Below are 17,987 nucleotides of genomic sequence, written 5' to 3'. Positions count from 1 at the left end.
AAGTCTAGGACGCCAAGGCTGCAAGGGAAGGGGCCTTGGCATGAGCCAGATGGTGCAGGTATACATCTGAGGCCCTCCTGGTGCTCAGGTATCAGGAGGAAGATACGACTTGTACCTTGTATCCTGTCGGTTATGCGCGCTGCCATCCCACTCATTGCGACCTCGCATTTCAGCCTGAGACTCAATACTGGCACATTCGGTGAAGCAATGTCCTGATCCTATGAAAGATGAAGAAGCCTCAGCAGCGAGTGTCCTTGCTCAGGTGAGGTGCTACTTGGAGAAGGGTGTCCTGGCCTCGGAGCTTAGAAGGCGCTACCTCTTCTAGCACGTCGCCAGCGTCCCGCTCACTACAGCAGCCTAGCAGAGGCAGGAGCTGCTCTAGAATCCTCAGCAGACTGGCTGCTTTCAGCCTGACCAAGCTCCTCAGATATCCATCTCCATCAATGGGACAACCCATCCTGTGTCACCTTAAAGGTGATCCGGAAAAGTCACCATCCGGGCCAAGGCAACATGGGGCATTCCATACATCTTAATTCATTTGGAGATCACCCAGTCCTCTGAATGAGGTGCCTTCCACCAGCACACTTTCTATTTTAGATGCTGCATCACTGTGGTGGCATGGGAAGCAGACAAGATAGACCAATATGGTAGGAGGGTTGGTGGTGTCACATTGATTGACAACACCGCTAAAGAGAACATATTCACAAGACACATGAAATGGGTGTGATTCTATTTACATTGGTGAAAATTATATACAAGTTGTCAACACCCGTGCCTCCGTCGTGTCCCTAACATTCCAGAATATTTTTATCACTCCTGCCATTTCTTGGTGCTCGTCCAGCATTCACAGCAGAGGTGGAGGTAGACTTCTGACTGCCACGCCCTGCTGTCTATGACAAATTTGGGGGGTGTCCTTTGGAGGGCAGAGACCTGGAGGGCCCTGGCCTGCTTCAAGTCTCCTGCTGTGGAGCAGTTTCGCCCTCCTCAGCCTGTGGACCTGGAGGTGATGGGGTCACAGGAAGAGGGTCACTGGGGTCAGCGGGGCATGCCCAGAGTCACCGGGTCAGATGGCCCTGGGGTGTCCAGCTGCTGGTCTTCTTCCCTGCGGATGCCTGGCTGACTCCTTGAGGAAAAGGCGCAGCTGGAGTGAGGTCGGGTCGCCCTGCCCTCCTCTCACGTTGACACTGATTAAGACCATCAAGGGTTGCAGTGATGGAATGTGGCCCCCGCACCAATACATTTATCCTAGACCAAGGTCTCCATGTTGACTTCAGCGCGATGGCATGCCATGGCCAAGACCTTCACGCTGAACGCAGACGGATCCGCCATTGCAATCTGTGGAAGTAGCTACCATCCCTTTTTGATATTCCGCAGACTTTCGCTGAAGCTCCATAAACCGAGTTAGGGTCCAGTCCGGAGGCTCGTTATCAGACTCGGACTCCGCAGTCCTCTGAGTGCCAACAATGTTCCTCGGACGTCCCTGCCTCCATCTGCTGTGCATGGGACTGTGCTCTGCTCATCCGATCGTGACCCTGAGACTGCTTTGGAACCAGGTCCCAGCAGAGTGCATGCAGCTGCACTGGCGGAGGGCATGGGGTGAGCGCTGTGATGGGTCTTCTATGATGCTACCTTCTGCTTTCTCATCTGAGCTGTCCTTGGGACTGGAGGCGAGGGCCTGACTTGCTGCTTTCATAGGTGCCTTCCAGAGGGGCCTACGAAAGAAGGTAGATTAGTGCATGTCAGGCAACTCGAAGATACCACAATGAGGACTCACGGTGCGGTCTCCTGAGGGGTGAGCTGGGGCAGGGTCTTCCATTGGGTGTGTGGCATTGCTGACCTCACCATCGCCATTGCCACGGCCTTGGTCCTCACTGGCCAGCGCAACAGCATACTGTTCATAGGGAGTGAAGGTTTGGATTTCGGCCACCCCATCCCTGGTCGGGGACCTCGCCTTCTTGTGCTGAACCTGCAAGAAGACAAATGGAGAGCGTGTGAACAGGACACATAGCAAGGCTGAGGATAAGGATTCCTGCCTTGCGAGGGTGGAGAGTGCAGCATGCACGGGAGGAGGACATGAGCTACACAAGATAGGCGCCTGGATAGAGATGTGAAGGAGTGCGTGAGATAGAAAGAGAGAGTGTGAGAGAGTGATAGTGGTGACGTCGCTTGAGTTGGCATGGTGCGAAATTCCTGTGGAGTGTCATCCCGCAAATGCCTGACGGATATGTGAATGAGAGAGTCGAGAGCCAGGACATGATTGACATCCAAGTTTGCTGATGACATCACCGTAGCGGGTCGGATCTCAACCAATGACGAGACAGAGTACAGGAATGAGATAGAGAATCTGGTGTGGCGACAATAATCTCTCCCTCAATGTCAACAAAACAAAGGAGACAGTCATTGACTTCAAGAAGCGTAGTGGAGATCAGGCCCGTCTACATCAATGGGGACGAAGTAGAAAGAGTCGAGAGCTTCAAGTGTTTTGGTGTCTAGATCTCCAACAGCCTGTCCTGATCCCCCCATGCCGACACTATAGTTAAGAAAGTCCACCAACACCTCGACTTTCTTCAAAGACTAAGGAAATTTGGCATGTCCACTACAACTCTCACCAAATTTTACAGATACACCATAGAAAGCATTCTTTCTGGTTGTATCACAGCTTGGTATGGCTCCTGCTCTTCCCAAGATCACAAGAAGCTACAAAAAGTCGTGAATGTAGCCCAATCCATCACACAAACCAGCCTCCCATCCATTGACTCTGTCTACACTTCCCGCTGCCTCGGAAAGCAGCCAGCATAATTAAGGACCCCACGCACCCCGGACATTCTCTCTTCCACCTTCTTCCACCGGGAAAAAGATACAAAAGTCTGAGATCGCGTACCAACTGACTCAAGAACAGCTTCTTCCCTGCTGCCATCAGACTTTTGAATGGACTTACCTTGAATTAAGTTGATCCTTCTCTCCACTATGACTGTTAACACTACATTCTGCACTCTCTCCTTTCCTTCTCTATGTATGGTATGTTTTGTCTGTACAGCGCGCAAGAAACAATACTTTTCACTGCATGTTAATACATGTGACAATGATAAATCAAATCAAAATCATCTTCCTCCTGCACTGGATGGCTGACCACTTTTGTGCTGCGTTAATACTGACTACTGCTGGCACCGCCTCCCAAGCCAGAATGGTAGCATTGGTGGGCCTCGTTCAATCATGATGAGGGAGGTTTAGAGGACATTACAGTGGGGCCTCCTCCAGCCACGATGAGGGAGGTTTAGAGGACATTACAGTGGGGCCTCCTCCAGCCACGATGAGGGAGGTTTAGAGGACATTACAGTGGGGCCTCCTCCAGCCACGATGAGGGAGGTTTAGAGGACATTACAGTAGGGCCTCCTCCAGCCACGATGAGGGAGGTTTAGAGGACATTACAGTGGGGCCTCCTCCAGCCACGATGAGGGAGGTTTAGAGGACATTACAGTGGGGCCTCCTCCAGCCACGATGAGGGAGGTTTAGAGGACATTACAGTGGGGCCTCCAGTGCCCAGCAGGTGCTGACACCAAATTTTGTGACAGCAAGCTGCCCTTTCAGATGGTCGTGGACAAGAGATGTTGCAAAGACTGCGCACAGGTGCAGCTTAAATATGGTGCCTGGTACAAGAACCACTAGGGTCACAGCGGAACAGGCAAATCAGAAGACCATGATCCAACAATGCTATGGAATGAATGTTGGAAGCTTCCATGTGTGCCCGGGTGTGTGTGTGTGTGTGTGTGTGTGTGTGTGTGTGTGTGTGTGTGTGTGTGTAATAAAGTATTTGCGTGGATGTTTTTGTTGTTGCTTGCTTTAATGTTTTAATGTTCTTCTCCTAATTGTGATAACGGGTTTGATACAAAGTTTAAATAAAAATTGGATTGGATTAAACTGAAATAAACTTTTGGATATCCTTAACTTCTTGAGTCTAATCATTGGCCATGGCTGTGCTTAGGAGAGAGAGGATATAAATACATATAGAATATATATGGGAAGTTACTTTGAAAATAATTTTTTTGGAAAGTAAATTGAAATTTTAAAAGCAAAGTACATAAATTGGAGTTTGAAAGGACCAATTTGAATTTTGAATAATCCTGGGTTCAAATTGTGATAAGAAAGGATGTCGAGCTTGGAGGGAACCATGTGCTCTTTGTCTGGAAGGGATTGTGACATCATCACCTTGGAATGTGTTTTATTTCGGTGTTTTCTTAACTGGCAGAGATTTCACCATCTTCTGTTCCTAATTTGGTGATTAAGAATTGATATACATTGGAGATTCTGGATTTTATTTTTGTTTTCAATTTGACACAGATTTCGAGACGAAATTAATTCTTTTGGCTCCAAGCCGAATGTACTTTTTGTGTTTTGCTTTAAATAGACGGCTCGTGAGTAACAAGTCTAGCATAGAATTCCTACAGTGCAGAAGGAGGCCATTCGGCCCATCGGGTCTGCACTGACGCCAATCACACTCCAGGCCCTATCCCCGCTTAGTTACCCTGCTAATCCCGCTAACCCATCACATCCCGGGACACTAAGGGTTAATTTAGCATGGCCAGTCAACCTAACCTGCACATCTTTGGACTGTGGGACGAAACCGGAGCAGCCGGACAAAACCCATGCAGACACGGGGAGAATGTGCAAACTCCACAGTGATTCAAGCTGGGAATTGAATCCGAGTCCCTGGAGCTGTGAGGCAACAGTGCCACCGTACCACTGTGCCACCCAAGCAGCTTCAAGACTGTTCATCACAACCGAGTGATAGTTGAGACCTGAAGAGATTAACTCTTCAGATTCTCCTGTTGTTGCCTTTTGAATTAAAGTGATTGGTTATACATTAAGTGTTATGGTTTCTGATATTTAATTGATTGAATAAATTGAGTGCATAAAATAGCCAACTCATATCAATGGGAAGTTACCTAAATTCTGAAGGGCTAAAGAAGTTTTAATTTTGACAAATAAAGGGTAATGGAAAGAGATCCTGTATGGGTTTTGCGTTTCAAAGAGGGATACATTGAAACATATTCTCAGTTTATGATGTTATCATTTGAATCTGGGCTAATTTTACAAAGTAATATCTGTCTGTTTTGTGAGTTTCCAATATCGAGCAAATGATATTTACAGTAATGCAATTGTGAGCATGTAAAGTGTTTGATTCAACGTACCTAAATGCTAATAAGTTGGGAGTCAATTTTCTGTGAAAAGTTAAGGACTTTGCAGATTGTCAACATTCCAGCAGATGACTGGATTTTTCCCTAGTATTTTAATTATTTGGGGTTGCAGGAGTGGAAAATGCTTTAAAAAAAGGAACAATAAGCCATTTGTGCAAATCATGTTATTCATAAATAAAACTGGTAAAGTAGATGAAACAATGGAGGCGTTTCCTCCACAATTTGTTAAACCAGTAGAAAATCATTTGAATTACAGTACTTCTTACTTGGACTTTGGGTACATTGTGTTAATTGAGTCATAAAAGAACACAATAATGTTATTCATAGCATCATAGAAACCCTACAGCACAGAAAGAGGCCATTCGGCCCATCGAGTCTGCACCGACCATAATCCCACCCAGGCCCTACCCCCATACCCCTTGATATTTTACCCACTAATCCCTCTAACCTACGCATCTCAGGACACTAAGGCCAATTTTAGCATGGCCAATCAACCTAACCCGCACATCTTTGGACTGTGGGAGGAAAGCGGAGCACCCGGAAGAAACCCACGCAGACACGAGGAGAATGTGCAAACTCCACACAGACAGTGACCCAAGCCGGGAATCGAACCCAGGTCCCTGGAGCTGTGAAGCAGCAGTGCTAACCACTGTGCCACCGTGCCGCCCTGTATTGTGTATGCTAGTAGGAGACAGGTTTGGAGCTGTGACTGTGGAAGGTTAAATTTATAAATGGTAATTGTGACAAAAAGTGATTATGCAAATTTGGATAATTTTTAACTGTCCAATAAGTTGGAGAGTGAAACTTATCTCTTCAGTACTTTTGGTACATAACCCTCCTAAATCTAAATTTAAACTTTATTTCTTTTTCATCTGTACCAATGATTTATTATTGTCCTGTGCCTAACTCTGAACCTAAAATGGTGTAGTCATAACAAATTTGAACAAGGTTTTGTATGACAATGTTTCCTATGAATGGGTACCAGTTTTATTGGATTTCACGAAAGTACATTTACCAGATCGGTGTCTCTCTCACCTTAGAGAGTTATATTTTTTTATTCAACACAGAGCTATTAAATCAAGACAATGGGGAGTAAGAATGGTTTGCTGGTTTAAGATTGCCAGAGGAAGGAGTTAATTAATGATTTAGCAACTGCTATAGTGCAGTATAGTGTTCACGGTTAACACTGTTGATTTTACAAATCATGACATTAACATTCAAACATTAACCTTGTGGGTTAAGGCAATTTGAATTGTTCAATGGAAGCTAGGCATCCAGATACTGACATTACTAAAGTAGATGCTGCTTACTGTTCAATTTGTAAGATGGGAACGGGAAAAATAACGCGACAGTTGCATATGGAAATGTTATGAAACAAAAATTTTGTTAATCGTAAATATAAAATTTGTAACATGTTAATAGTTAGTTTGACTGGATTTTGATACCACCTGATTGGGAAAGAGTTTGGTCATGGTCTGTGATCCATTTCACTCTATGCTCCAGGATCAAGAGGAGGGAATGTGGACAGAGAAAGATCGGCTACAGCAATGATTTAACAACAATGGTGGCTTTAAAATGGCTATTCTGACTGAGAGCTAAGCATGCTGGGAATTTTGGTCAACTTATAGATTAAAACCAGATGCAGGTCGTAAGAGGCTCTGTTCTGGGAGCTGTGATCTGAAGCTCCCTGTGTTGGTCAGATCAGGGAAGTTGTTTACATTAACTGAGAGAGTGTGTGGCCCTGATTTTTATGGCTGCTATGTATGGGACATGTAAAATGAACTAAGCATCATGGCTTCGTTTAAAAGTAGTTTCACTGGATGGTCGAGTCATGTGATCGGTTTCTGGTAACACAATTGGCTGAATGACAGAGAATCTTCTGGATGCAAGTGGAGAATTGTGGATAAAAGACACGCAAGTCCTTTGTTTGACAGCAATAACTCGGAAGAGACCAACCATCGCAACAAAGCTTGTAACTTGAAGAATGCTTCAGGGAGAAGAAGATTGATTCTACAGTGAGAATATTTCTTGGCCAAGGTTTTCCTAAACTCGGCAGTATCTATTTTCAGTTAAATAGTTAAAGTTGATGTTCAGTTAAAGTGCAGTTTAAACGTTAAAGTTCAGTAAAGAGTCAATGAGTTGCAACTGTTTATGTTTGAGTTGGTACTAGAAGTGTTAAAGAAAGAAATAATTGAATTATTGTCCTTGTTTATCTCATTAAACTAGGATGCTTGGAAGGTGTTTAAAGATGTATAACAAACCTCAGTTAGAATACTGGGCACGGTCTCATATTATAGGAAGCATATCGAGTTTCTAACAGGATGCAACACAGAATTCCTAGGATTCAACCCAGAATAAGGATTCCTTTTGTTTTGTTAAATAGTATGAGAGGCCATAAGTAGAAGCAAACCATTTCCAAACTTGGTTCCCGAATGAAGCGCCACAAATGCCAGACAAAGTGCAATAATTTCAAACCCATCACAACAGCAGCATCGTCACCAAGTTAGGAGGAGTGGCACTGTGGTTAGCACTGCTGCCTCTCAGCGCCAGCGACCTGGGTTCAATTCCAGCCTTGGGTCACTCCACTGTCCGTGTGGACTTTGCACATTCTCCCCATATCTGCGTGGGTTTCCTCCGGGTGCTCCCGTTTCCTCTCACAGTCCAAAGATGTGCGGATTAGGTTGACTGGCCATGCTAAATTAACCCTAACGTCAGGGGGATTAGCAGGGTAACTATGTAGGGTTACGGGAATAGGGCCTGGGTGGGATTGTGGTTGGTGCAGACTCGATGGGCTGAATGGCCTCCCTCTGCACTGTAGGGGTTCCATAAAGGTAGGAGCTCTGGAATAAATCTGTAATGAAACTCAGTTCCAAAGTTAATGACTGAGGCAGAAGCTCTGGGCTGGATTTCATGAGGTCACTGCCCCACTCCCAGCTTAAAATATGGAAACAAGATGGGTAATGATGATTAGAGCTATTTGCTTGCCTGGAAGGTGCATGCCAACATAGACAAGATGGGCAGAGTAGCCCATTTCTCTATTTTATAACATCCACTGTGATGGTATAACACTGTTCTTATCATTCGATTATTAATCTAGAAAGTCAGCTAAAGTTCTGGGGACTCGGGTTCGAATCCCGCTGCGGCAGATGGTGGAATTTGAATTCAACAAAAATCTGGAATGAAGAATCTACTGATGACCGTGAAACCATTGTCGATTGTCGGAAAAATCCATCTGGTTCACTAATGTCCTTCAGAGAAGGAAATCTCCGTCCTTACCTGGTCTGGCCTACATGTGACTCCAGAACCACAATGATGTGGTTGACTCTCGTTGCCCTTGGGCAACGAGGGATGGGGGATAAATGCTGGCCAGCCAGTGCCGCCCATGTCCCATGAATGAATAAAAAACTTCCCATTAGTACAAAAGCATGTGATTGTGTTGGTCAAAGTGAAATAAATAGTTTGCTCATAACATTGGAATAAAATAATTAAGGAACCCAGTGACTGCTTGCGTCAGATGGAAGCACTTTAGCGGAGTCAGAAGCTTAGAGCCTTCATGCCCCATGCATTATCCAGAGTGACATTTGCCAACGGATCTGAGGGAGCACAGAGCTGTCGTGTTTGCTGTCTTTTGGGTGCACTGCTCCGACAGAATAGATTTGGTTTGAAAGCATGGTGTGAAATCATAGAAACCCTACAGTACAGAAAGAGGCCATTCGGCCCATCGAGTCTGCACTGACCACAATCCCACCCAGGTCCTACCCTCATATCCCTACATATTTTACCCACTAATCCCTCTAATCTACGCATCCCAGGACACTAAGGGGCAATTTTAGCATGGCCAACCAACCTAACCCGCACATCTTTGGACTGTGGGAGGAAACCGGAGCACCCGGAGGAAACCCACGCAGACACGAGGAGAATGTGCAAACTCCACACAGACAGTGACCCAAGCCGGGAATCGAACCCAGGTCCCTGGAGCTGTGAAGCAGCAGTGCTAACTACTGTGCTACCGTGCCGCCCCATCATTACATGTGTGCTTTAGCCAAGTTTGAAAATAGAAATGCAGAGGCGACGAAGATTGAGAACGAGTGTGAATGAAGGGCATCAATCCATTGTAAAGCGCCGTGGAAGATCCTGGGATACATTCAGAATTAAATACTGGAAAGCAGGCTCAAATCCCTCATAGAATCCATAGAGGCCATTCGGCCCATCTGGACGGCACCGACCACAATCCCACCCAAGCCCTGTTCCCGTAACCCCACATATTTACCCTGCTAATCCCCCTGACACTGGGGTCAATTTAGCATGGCCAACCACCCTAATCCGCACATCTTTGGGAGGAAACCGGAGCACCCGGAGGAAACCCACACAGACATGGAGAGAACGTGCAAACTCTACACAGGCAGTGACCCGAGGCTAGAATCGAACCCAGGTCCCTGGCGCTGTGAGGCAGCAGTGCTAACCACTGTGCCACCATGCCGCCCCATCATTACAACATGCTCAAGTTGCCTGAGCTAACTGGTATCTCTGACTTACGCCTCAGAAAGTACCTAACAGTGCAAAGTTCTGTAGCTGTAACTGGTCGTAAAGCACCTTGGGATAGATCATGGTTGCGGATCAAGCTTACCATCTGCTGTTCAACAGTCGTCTTGCCCACAACTTCGTGCTCTACCAGCAAAGGCAAGATGGACATGGTGTATATGTCCCACCACAAGTTCAGAAAGTCTATGAACATCGAGTCGGAGGGGGACATGTTCTCTTGTATAACACTCTTTGTCTGAGCGTCGTACTTGTGATGCCAGGGCTTAGTTGGTCCCAGGAAATGAACCACTTTCACCGTCGAACCAAATCTGCCAGGGGAGGAGGAGATGATAACACAGTGAACAGAGGTTCCAGCCATTAGAAAAAGAACAAACATCTTACATCAAGCACAAATAGTTAGTGACCTCCAATTGATAAAATACAAGCGCATCAGAGGACTGCGGCTATCTGTGACCAAAGGGATGATTATATTTGCAATGGTAGATAATCAAATCAAGACAGTCCTGGGACCTACGACACAACACGGTTTTCAGGAACCAATCGCAAAGTTTTTGAAGTTGGTTTATTAGTGTCACAAGTAGAGCAGTTTTTTTACACAGAGGGCGGTGGGCGCCTGGAACTCGCTGCCGGATGAGGTAGTGGAAGCAGATACGATAGTGACTTTTAAGGGTCATCTTGACAAATACATGAATAGGATGGGAATAGAGGGATATGGTCCCCGGAAGGGTAGGGGGTTTTAGTTCAGTCGGGCAGCATGGTCGGTGCAGGCTTGGAAGGCCGAAGAGTCATTTCCTGCGCTGTAATTTTCTTTGTTCTTTATTAACGCCGCAATGAATTTGCTGTGAAAATCCCCCAGTCGCCACACCCCGGCACCTGTTTGGGTACACTGAGGGAGAATTTAGCATGGCCAATGCACCTAACCAGCACGTCTGTCGCACTGTGGGAGGAAACCGGAGCACCCGGTGGAAACCCACGCAGACACGGGGCGAACGTGCAAACTCCGCACAGACAGTGACCCAAGCCGGGAATCGAACCGGGTCCCTGGTGCTGTGAGGTAGTAGTGCTAACCACCATGCAAGTAAAAATGCCTTAAGTTGGAATCAATTTCCCTGTCGGAACAATGTTAAAAATGGGGATTGGTTTCGTCAGCGGGGCGAGGCAACACGTTTACCAGGAAACTGCAAGCTCGTTTCCCATGGGCTTTGGATACTTGTTCTGATGCACTCAGATATCTGCCAGCGGGATACAGCTATCGCTCTCTGGAGTGGCTGCACAAAAGGTTTTAGATCACCGGCGCAAAATATCCCAGTGAAATTAATGAGATCAGCCAATGAGGCCAAGGCAGGATTTTCAACTGGCAGGTTGTAGCCTCATTTCCGTTTCCAAGACCAATTTTCAGGTTTCCAGGCGACAGCTCAGTCAGACAGCGGCTCACAGCGACCGTTCTCCATAGCAACCTGGGTCACCGAAGGATGTAGGGGGCCCGGTGTTTGCATGGGAAGTTTCACAACTTCCTCGTGCTCATTCACAACATCAAATCTATCGACCATATTTATAGAAATATCAAAGATGGTGTTGTAAAGTCAAAACCAATGTTGTAAATTTGAAAAAAAAAAGTGGGTTATGTGGATTGGCCATGCTAAATTGCCTCTTAGTGTCGGGGAATTAATGGGGTAAATACGTAGCTTCACAAGGAATAAGGCCTGGGTGGGATTGTTGTCAGTGCTGGCTCGATGGGCCGAACGGTCTCCTCCTGCACTGTAGGGATTCTATGATTCTATGAGAGAGGGCATCAACTTTTAAACATCAGAAATGCTGCTCACCTTAACTCAAACATCATAAAATCAAACATTGTACCAGTATTTAAACATTGGTCAGAAAGCAAGTCTTTAAATGTAATATAAAACCATGAGCTGATGGGAAGTAGTGGAGAAGAATCCTACAAAATATTTTCCTGCTTTTTTTTATTCATTCGTGGGACATGGGCATCGCTGGCTGGCCAGAATTTATTGTCCATTACTCATTGCCCAAGGGCATTTTAGTGTCAACCTCATTGCTGTGGCTCTGGAGTCACACGTAGGTCAGACCAGGTAAGGACGGCAGATTTCCTTCCCTAAAAGGACATTAGTGAACCAGATGGGTTTTTCCAACAAGCAAACAATGCTTTCATGGTCATCAGTAGATTCTTAATTGCAGATTTTTTTTTATTGAATTCAAATTCCACCATCTGCCGTGGCGGGATTCGAACCTGGGTTCCCAAAACATTAGCTGAGTTTTTGGATTAATAGTCTAGCGATAAGGCCACGAGGCCATCACCTCCCCCTTTTATATAAGTATATGTGTCTGGCAACTAGAAATTACTGGCTATAGCAGCAACAGCCTGCATTTATATAGCACCTTCAAAAGGTAATGAAAAGTCCCAAGGTGCTTCATAGGAATATAAATAAAGTTTCAGAGACAAGCTTGGTCGGGAGATAGGTTTTAAGTTGCCTCTGCCTTAAACACTGAAATTCCTTCCTTACATTTTTCTGCTTCTCGCTTTCCTCCTTTAAGGTCTGGACCCCAAAGATGAAGATCATAGAATCTCTACAGTGCAGAAGGGAGACATTCAGCCCATCAAGCCTGCACTGACAACAGTCCCACTCAGACCCATCCCTGTATCCCTACATATTTACCCCGTTAATCTTCCTGACACTAAGGGTCAATTTTAGCATGGCCAATCAACCTAACCCACGCATCTTTGAACTGTGGGAGGAAACCGGAGCACCCGGAGGAAACCCACGCAGACACTGGGAGAACGTGCAAACTCCACACAGACAGCCAATCGAAACCGGAATCGAACCAGGGTCCCTGGAGCTGTGAGGCAGCTGTGCTAACCACTGTGCCACCGTACCGCCCAGAGATGCGCTGAGATTTTGAAGGAGGTTGCAGAGTCAGAGAGAGGGGACTTGTAAACAAGGACAACCAGGCTGGGAGTCAATGCAGCTCAGCAAGCTACAACAGACAGGAGTTAGGTGACTGTCAAAGGACTGGAAAATGCTCATACTACAGATACTGGAAATCTGAAACAAAAACAGAAAACGCTGGATAAACTCATCATGTCTGGCAGCGTCCGTGGAGAGAGAAACAGAGTTGATGTTGAGTCCACATGACTCTTCTGAGAGGGAGCAATGTGATGGATTTTATACTGTTTGAGGGGGACTGGAGCAGAGAACGTTATCTGTTTCTTTCTTCATCCAGAGAGTGGTGAACGTGTGGAATTCACTCCCACAGAAAGTAGTTGAGGCCAAATTGTTGTCGGATTTCAAACTCTTGGGGCTAAAGGGATGAAGGGATATTGTGGAGGAGGGCAGGATCAGGATATTGAATTTGATGATCAGCCATGATCATAATGAATGGTCGAAGCTACTCCTGTTTCGAGTTTCTGCGTTAGAGATTTGAACCTAGTTGTATTAAGAATATAAACAGCTCACTCTATATCTATTTGCTCTCTGTAAAATCAAGCAGTTTAAGACCCATTTCTGGACTCACCTTACTCATTCCATCTGTACAGTCAGCAAAACAAAGAGTTGCTCACCAACCTCTACAGATGCACCATAGAAAGCATTCTTTCTGGTTGTATCACAGCTTGGAATGGCTCCTGCACTAAGCAAGACCACAAGAAACTACAAAGGGTCGTGAACGAAGCCCAGTCCATCACGCAAACCAGCCTCCGATCCATTGACTCTGTCTACACTTCCCGCTGCTTCGGAAAAGCAACCAGCATAATTAAGGACGCCACACATTCTCTCTTCCATCTCCTTCCATCAGGAGAAAGATACAAAAGTCTGAGGTGAGGTACCAACCGACTCAAGAACAGCTTCTTTCATGCTGCTGTCAGGCTTTTGAATGGTTCTACCTCGCATTAAGTTGATCTTTCTCTGCACATTAGCTATGACTGTAACACTGCATTCTGCACCCTCTCCTTTCCTTCTCTATGAATGGTATGCTTTGTCTGTATAGCACGCACGAAGCAATACTTCTCACTGTATACTACTACATGTGACAATAATAAATCAAAAATCGGTTAGCTCAGTTGGCTGGATGGTTTGTTTGTGATGCGGAGTGGTGCCAACAGTGTGGGTTCACTTCCCATACTGGCTGAGGTTATTCGTGAAGTTCACACCTTCTCAACGTTTGCCCCTTGCCTGAGGTGTGGTGATCCTTGGGTTAAATCACCGCCAGTCAGCTCTCCCCCTATGGTCATCTGGGACTATGGTGACTTTACTATTACTGCTTCAGCGCCAGCTTAAGCGATCATATCGTTCGATACCAAGGCCTGATTGTTCATTACATATTAAGCTGACAAATAAAGGTTCCATGCTAAAGATTTTGCCTTGCTCAACATAATGATAGACAAGACCATACTCACTGCTTGAAGGCAGGGAGGTAGCTATATATGGCAATGCCACTGAGGTTGTAGATGAACGGTAAGTGTTTCTGGATATCCTTTGTAGACCAGTTACTGAAGAAACTATTCAACAAGCCTTGGTCTCCACCTAAATGTATAGAACAAGGAAAAAGACGTGAAAACAACAGACAGGCAAATGATCATCCAAAGATGTGCCGGTTAAGTTGATTGGCCATGTTAAATTGACCCTAGTGTCAGGGGGATTAGCAGGGTAAATGTGTGGGGTTACAGCAATGGGGCCTGGGTGGGATTGTGGTCGGTGCAAACTCGATGGGTGAAATGGCCTCCTTCTGCACTGTAGGGATTCTATTGAAAACAAATGAATTTCTGGAATCTCTATTAACAATAGAACAATATTGGACCAGTGGTAGAATTTCTTTCCTCCCTTTTATACTGTTCCCTTATCAAAGAATTGGAATCATTAAAAGAAGCAATTTTTAAAATAGTTAGATGAAAAATGGAATTAAACCTACAGACAACACCATTTCAGAAATATTCGGACATTCCGTCCCACCATTCAGCCCAGCTCTGCCATTCAATTAGTTCACAGCCGATATCTCATAATTCCATGTACCTGTCCTAGTTCCAAATCACAAGTAAAGCAATAACCAATAGAATGGATGGAGGAAAATGCATTGGATGTGGTGTACATGGGTATCTTGACAAGATACCACACCGTGCATTTCAGGAGCAAGGCAGGACATAAGAACATAAGAAATAGGAGCAGGAGTAGGCCATCTTGGGGTCCATATCCACAGATCTCTAAAGGTTGCCAGTCAAGTGGATAGAGCTGTGAAGAAGGCCTATAGTGTGTTAGCTTTTATTAACAGGGGGTTGGAGTTTAAGAGCCGTGCGGTTATGCTGCAACTGTACAGGACCTTGGTGAGACCACATTTGGAATATTGTGTGCAGTTCTGGTCACCTCACTATAGGAAGGATGTGGAAGCGCTGGAAGGAGTGCAGAGGAGATTTACCAGGATGCTGCCTGGTTTGGAGGGTAGGTCATATGAGGAAAGGTTGAGGGAGCTAGGGCTGTTCTCTCTGGAGCGGAGGAGGCTGAGGGGAGACTTAATAGAGGTGTATAAAATGATGAAGGGGATAGATAGAGTGAACATTCAAAGACTATTTCCTCGGGTGGATGGAGCTATTACAAGGGGGCATAACTATAGGGTTCGTGGTGGGAGATACAGGACGGATATCAGAGGTAGGTTCTTTACGCAGAGAGTGGTTGGGGTGTGGAATGGACTGCCTGCAGTGATAGTGGAGTCAGACACTTTAGAAACATTTAAGCGGTTATTGGATAGGCACATGGAGCACACCAGGATGATAGGGAGTGGGATAGCTTGATCTTGGTTTCAGATAAAGCTCGGCACAACATCGTGGGCCGAAGGGCCTGTTCTGTGCTGTACTGTTCTACGTTCTATGTTCTATGTTCTATCTAGCCCCTCGAGCCTGCCCCACCATTCAATAAGATCATGGCTGATCTGAAGTGGATCAGTTCCACTTACCCGCCTGCTCCCCATAACCCTTAATTCCCCTACCGATCAGAAATCCATCTATCCGTGACTTAAACATATTCAACGAGGTAGCCTCCACCACTTCAGTGAGCAGAGAATTCCAGAGATTCACCACCCTCTGAGAGAAGTTCCTCCTCAACTCTGTCCTAAACTGACCCCCCTTTACTTTGAGGCTGTGCCCTCTAGTTCTGGTTTCTTTTCTAAGTGGAAAGAATCTCTCCACTTCTACCCTATCCAGCCCCTTCATTATCTTAAATGCCTTTATAAGATCACCCCTCAGCCTTCTAAACTCCAACAAGTACAAACCTAATCTGCTCAATCTCTCCTCATAATCTACACCCCTCATCTCCGGTATCAACCTGGAGAACCTTCTCTGCACTCCCTCCAAGGCCAATATATCCTTTTGCAAGTAAGGGGACCAAAACTGCACACAGTATTCCAGCTGCGGCCTCACCAATGCCTTGTACAGATGCAGCAAGACTTCTCTGCTTTTATATTCTATCCCCCTCGCGATAAATGCCAACATCCCATTTGCCTTCTCGATCACCTGTTGTACTTACAGACTGAGTTTTTACAACTCATGCATAAGGACCCCCAGGTCCCTTTTGCACAGTAGCATGTTGTAATTTTTTCCCATTTAAATAATAATCCAATTTGCTATTATTTCTTCCAAAGTGAATAACCTCGCATTTGCTAACGTTATACTCCATCTGCCAGATCCTCGCCCACTCACTCATCCTATTCAAATCTCTCTGCAGACCTTCCGCTTCCCCCACGCAGTTCACTTTCCCACTTATTTTCGTGTCGTCAGCAAACTTTGTTACCCTACACTCAGTCCCCTCCTCCAGATCATCTATGTAAATAGTAAACAGTTGAGGCCCTGGTGATATAACACTTACAACAGACAATACAATGATAAACCACCAGTACACAACAACAAAATCGGCGTAAGGACAACATAATGAAGGAGGTTCTGCAGCTATATAGCATCTTTCGCAGCCTCAAGGCATTCTAAAGCACTCAACAACCAATGACGTGCTATAAAATGCCACTGTATTGGAACTCCCACACACAATTCACACACCAACTACAGGAATGAAGCAACAAAGATGTGTCCCCAGAGCTCTACCCTGAGTCTCTGGGTTACTAGTCCAGTGAAAATACCACCATCTCCCCTGATGATCACTTTCAGACAAAGGGGAGTTTATTCTGCATCCGGCATCCAATACTTGTTGCCAAAATAAATCAAAAACTTAAACTGTGTCTTTCTGAGCTTTGGAGCGAATCTTTGCCCGAATCAGTATCAGATTCAGCACAGCACTCCGCACAAAATATCTAAAAACCGGGAAAGAAACAGCAAGGCTCTTCAACCAGAGATCCTCACCGAGTCTAAACAGGAAACATAAAGCAGGAAACAATTAGATTTCAATAATATGCAGACAGTGATAAAGATTGGGAAAGATAAATGAAGGAGGGGGGGGGGGGGAGAACGGGAGAGGGGGCGGGACGGGAGGGGGGTGGGGGAGGGGGGGACGGGAGAGGGGACGGGGACGGGCGAGAAAGCAAGAGAGCGAGAGAGCGAAAGATGTAAAAAAAAGTTTAATCTTTCGCCAACACTATCTTTTTTCAGGGATCAGGCTCCATATTGGTAAAATTATTTTTTCAGGTGTTTGGCAGTGCTCCAGAATGCACTGCATCATCTTCTCAAGCCATCGCTTGAAAGACAGATTTGCATTTGAATATCACCTTTCAGAACCACCGGATTTCACAAAGTGCTTGGCAACCAATGAAGTGCTTTTAAATATGCAGAAAACGAGGAGAAACAGAAGCTCATTCCCACAAAGCAAACAGTAATGTGATAATGGCCAGACAATCGGATGTGTGTGGTACTGACTGAAGGATAAATGTTGGCCAGAACTTCAGTATCGACTCCCCTGCCCTTCTTCAAAATAATGGCGTGAATACTTTTCTGTCAACCTAAGAGGCCAACAGGGGGCCAAAAGATGACCCCTCTGGCAGTGCAGTACTCCCACAGTGCAGCACTGGGAGTGTCAACCTTGGCCTCGACGCTCTCAAGTCCTGGAATGGGTGGCATGGTGGCACAGTGATAAGGACTGCTGCCTCACAGCACCAGGGACCTGGGTTCAATTCTCGGCTTGGGTCACTGTCTGTGCGGAGTCTGCACGTTCTCCCCGTGTCTGCATGGGTTTCCTCTGGGTGCTCCGGTTTCCTCCCATTGTTCAAAGATGTGCGGGTTCGGTGGATCGGCCATGCTAAATTGTC

At 45.8% G+C, this 17,987-nt stretch overlaps 1 protein-coding gene across 9 annotated transcripts in view; it reads right to left on the bottom strand.

Annotated features, from left to right (window-relative positions):
• The window catches only part of gyg2 (glycogenin 2), a 121,529-nt gene that overhangs the window by 51,579 nt on the left and 51,963 nt on the right, over window positions 1-17,987 (bottom strand). For 5 of the 9 annotated variants that reach the window (XM_078222496.1, XM_078222497.1, XM_078222494.1 and 2 more), the window contains exons 5-7: window positions 14,149-14,275; window positions 9,823-10,045; window positions 1,775-1,966 (exon numbers count right to left, since the gene is read on the bottom strand). In XM_078222496.1, the coding sequence (XP_078078622.1) occupies window positions 1,775-1,966; window positions 9,823-10,045; window positions 14,149-14,275 (542 nt within the window). The remainder of the gene's footprint in view (window positions 1-1,774; window positions 1,967-9,822; window positions 10,046-14,148; window positions 14,276-17,987) is intronic. The other 4 variants (XM_078222503.1, XM_078222502.1, XM_078222500.1 and 1 more) reach the window with 1 other exon arrangement.

This window comes from Mustelus asterias, chromosome 10 (genome assembly GCF_964213995.1).
Source record: "Mustelus asterias chromosome 10, sMusAst1.hap1.1, whole genome shotgun sequence".
NCBI classification, from domain to species: Eukaryota; Metazoa; Chordata; class Chondrichthyes; order Carcharhiniformes; family Triakidae; genus Mustelus; species Mustelus asterias.
This window is presented reverse-complemented; position numbering and strand designations above follow the sequence as displayed.